Below are 3,697 nucleotides of genomic sequence, written 5' to 3'. Positions count from 1 at the left end.
TATATATATTTTTTTTTTTTTGCCAAAGGGTGCATGCATTCTCTGGAGAGACAGAGAGAGAAGGAAAGTGAGAAATCACCTCTAGGGGGGATGGCCATGCTGCAATCCCTTCTCCATTCTCCTCTCCAGATTTTGGCTACACATGCACCACGCCTGGTGTGACTTTTAAGCTGCCAGGACTGGGACGGAAACCGTGGATTCTGCTTTGTGGGATCCAGGGTCTTAACTGCTACACCACCTGCTGGCTCCGTTGTTTTGCTGTCTACCTTAGAAAGAAGATTCTGCCAGCAAGGCCGCATGGCGACCCCACAGTGCAAGCCAGGCTCTGAGCCAGCGGCATCTTCCGCTGGACAGAACTGCCCACAAGCGTGGTACGAGGTGAGCCTGAAGCTAAGCCCAACTCCCCACAAAGCTGCCCATGCCATTCCTCCTCCAGCCTCACATGGGATCGAAGCGTGTGCTCTACTGCCCTGGCAGGACTTGCAGGGACTGTGGAAGGTGCGGGGAATAAAGGCACGACAGAAATCCAGGGCCAGTCATTCCCCTCCTCCCTGCCATCGGGCCTGGGGCCGGATCCTTTTTGAGGTCCCCCTTTGTCGTACCTGAAGCCCTGGGGGCAGGTGCACGTGTAGCCATTGACCGCGTCCACACACTGGGCCCCATGGCGGCACTTGTGGGCCACGCAGTCGTCATTGTCGGTCTCGCAGAGCTTCCCGCTATAGCCAGGGACACACTCGCACCTGGACCGCGGCAGAGGAAGACATTCCTGGGCATGAGCCAGCTTCATGACAGAGCTCTCGCGCCCCTACCCCAGGCCTCTCCCTCCCTCCTCGGGCTGCCCAAGCCCCTAGGGCTCCCAAAGCCTGGCTCCACACCAGCTTCGTCCGCAGCTAAGGCCTTGCTCTTCAGAGGCAGTGCTGCTGCCTTGGTGATGGTAGGTGTTCCAGGAACCAGGCCGAGGGGCGCAGGCTGGAACCCCACAGCTCTGGGCCTTTCACTGAGCACTTTATGAGGACTCCCAGGGTCTGTAAGACACGGTCTGGTCTGTCGTTCTCCACTGCAAGGGGTACACCAGACCTCGAAGAGCGCTAGCTTCACTTTCCTGAGCCCCCTTCCCCTGCCCCCTCTGCACTGAGTGATGACGTTGTTTTACTTGACAGTGAGAGGTGCTCCGCTGAGTGGATCAGCCCCTGCCACCTCTCTGTACTTCAGTTTCACCTTTAAATGCAATTGATAATAAATAATGCTGCCTCTTAAGGTTGCTTTGAAAATTAAGTGACCATACTCTGTGGATTGTACTGGATGAACAGAGGAAATACTGTGCTATGCAGAAGAGGCAACGATGAAGAGGAGGAAAACAACGCTGTTTGCATTCCCCTCGGCTTTGTTTGCTCCCTTCCCCCGACCCCGAGATTGGACTGGGATGAGAAGGCCACACTCTCTCACCCCTTGGTAAATGGCTCCTATTTCCCAGGAGAGAGGATGCAGTGCCTGCCCCTTCCCAGTCCTGCACTCAGTCCTGCACTCAGCCCTGCACTCGCATCCAGCCCCATAGAGCAGGAGGCAGCAGCTCCCTCGCAGGCCCTGCTGGCCCAGGTTAACTGGGCTGGACACAGCTGCTCTGGGGACACCTGGCTTCCTTGACCATGGGCTAGAAACATGGGTCCCGCGGCTCCTCTGTGTGGGCAACACTGACATCCTAGTATCAGAGCAGACCTGAGGGCACCCAGGGCACAGACTCCTGGGGGCGTAGGTGGACTCCAGACATATATAAGTGCTCCTGCCTCCTTCAGAACCTGTGCGCCTCTCTGGGCCCACCAGCTGAGCATTACTGGGCAGAATGAAATGAATAAGCACAACTTGTCCAAATGAGAGGTGGTGGCAGGGGCGGGGAAGTGGAGGAGAAAGTGAGAGCTCTGAATTCCTGGGCTGTCCTGAAAGGAGCCTGGCTGGGAAAGAACGAGGACAAAGGGATGGTCATCCCTCCTCCTCTTTAGGAGGGGACAGAGTGGGATGGAACCCACAAGTGGGTCCTGGCCTCTCTGGGATTGGCGGAGCTCAGGGCAGGCTGTGGGTCCATGACTGGCAGGCACTGAGGGACAGGCTTCCCTGAAGGGGATGAGAATCTGAGAATCCAGACTATGTTCAAAAACTGTGAAGTCGGCTAAGATCTGACCCATTTGCCTTTATTTATTTGGTGAAGGTGAAAAATGTGAACTACTGCTGCACCAGAAGTTGCAAACTCCCATATCATAGCCACGTGCAACCACGTTAAAAAAATTATATATTTTATTTGTCAGGATTTTCAAGCTGCCTGGTCTGGGACTCAAACTACACTCGGCCATATGGGAATCCAGAGCCTTAACCAGCATGCCATCTGCTAGCTCCCAACCATAGTCCTTTTAAGAAACAAATTGGGATGCCTTTGTGCTGACTCTGGCACGGGCCATGCCTCTGGAAGGCATCTGTGTTTGTGTAACGTGAACCCTAAAAAGCACCTGCAGAGCGACCCCAGCCATTTGGCCCCCAAGGAAATGACAACTGCCCACCACGTAGCAGATGAAACCCATCCTTTGAAGCATGGCGTTCGAGGCTGCTGACGCAGTCTTTATTATGAGCTAGGAAAGCTATGCTCACTCCCAGACTAGGCGACAAGGGTCTGTAGATGCCATACTCTTTCAACGCTCAGCCCGCTCTGCACCAAGTCACCTCGAACTTCAACGAGCATACAGCGCGCCCGGGGACCTCGTTACAATGCAGCTTCTGATTCAGGGAGCCTGGCTGTAACCTGGAACCCTGCGTTCCTAACAAGCACCCACACGATGCCGATGCTGCTGGCTCGGGGACCTCACTTCCGGTAGCAAAGATCTATTCTGCGTATCTTCATCGACAACAGAGACGCGGCTGGTGATACCACCTGCATTCCGTTTTTTGTTAGAGGTGGTTTCTTTCTTTCAGAGAGAGCGGCACCCTCAAAGGGTCTCATGCCACAGTCCTCCCCGAGCCCCCCCAGCCAGCCAGGACAACAGGTTTGCACTCAGCATCTACAGACGGACCTGGGAGCCGAGGCCCTACGGCCCACGTGGACTCATCACCACAGAGCGTGTGCTCCCGTGGCACCGTGGCTGCCTGCATTCCCCACGCCTTTCAAATGTCTGCTTTCTCTTTTTCAGTTTAAGGGCAAGGCGTATACAATCTGAATATGTGCGACCTCTACTGATTCTGGAGAAGAGGGTCGCAAGTGATGGCCTTGCTTCCAGGACCTCTGGAGTCTCTGGATTTAGCTGCGAAACCTGTCCGGCCCAGGCGGACTTGCAGACCTGCCCTTTTCTATGCCTGGGGCAGCTGCTTTGCCTCACTGAGCCCCAGAGTACGGATGCAGGCTGAGCACTCCAAAACCTGGAGCTTTGGCAAAGCCAACATGATGCCACAGGAGATGGCACACCTGACCCCATGTGACATGTTGTAATCAAGATGATGCCAAGACCCCACTGCAGGGTGCTGGCAGTAGGGCACCACTGAGGAAGGTTGGGACCCCGTGGGAGGGCTGGGTCTGGTTCCTGGTCAACCGAAATAGGCCAGAGGTAGTGGTGCACGCCTGCAGTCCTAGCTAAGTGGGAGGCCGGGGCAGGAGGGGTGTGGCATGGCGAAACCCTATAGAAAATGCCTATCTCTCTATCTCTTTCTCTCCCCTCTT

General features: G+C 55.4%; 1 protein-coding gene across 5 annotated transcripts in view; it reads right to left on the bottom strand.

Moving 5' to 3' along the window:
- The window catches only part of SLIT3 (slit guidance ligand 3), a 782,476-nt gene that overhangs the window by 21,359 nt on the left and 757,420 nt on the right, over nt 1–3,697 (bottom strand). For all 5 annotated transcript variants that reach the window (XR_003549377.1, XM_027771828.1, XM_006148363.3 and 2 more), the window contains exon 30: nt 603–740. Coding sequence is in view for 4 of the 5 variants with exons in the window: in XM_027771828.1 (XP_027627629.1) it covers nt 603–740 (138 nt within the window). In the remaining variant the exon portion in view is untranslated. The remainder of the gene's footprint in view (nt 1–602; nt 741–3,697) is intronic.

The sequence above is a fragment of the Tupaia chinensis genome, unplaced genomic scaffold, assembly GCF_000334495.1.
Source record: "Tupaia chinensis unplaced genomic scaffold, TupChi_1.0 Scaffold000234_1, whole genome shotgun sequence".
Lineage (NCBI taxonomy): Eukaryota > Metazoa > Chordata > Mammalia > Scandentia > Tupaiidae > Tupaia > Tupaia belangeri.
Note: the sequence above shows the minus strand (reverse complement) of the source record. Positions and strands in the feature narration are given on the sequence as shown.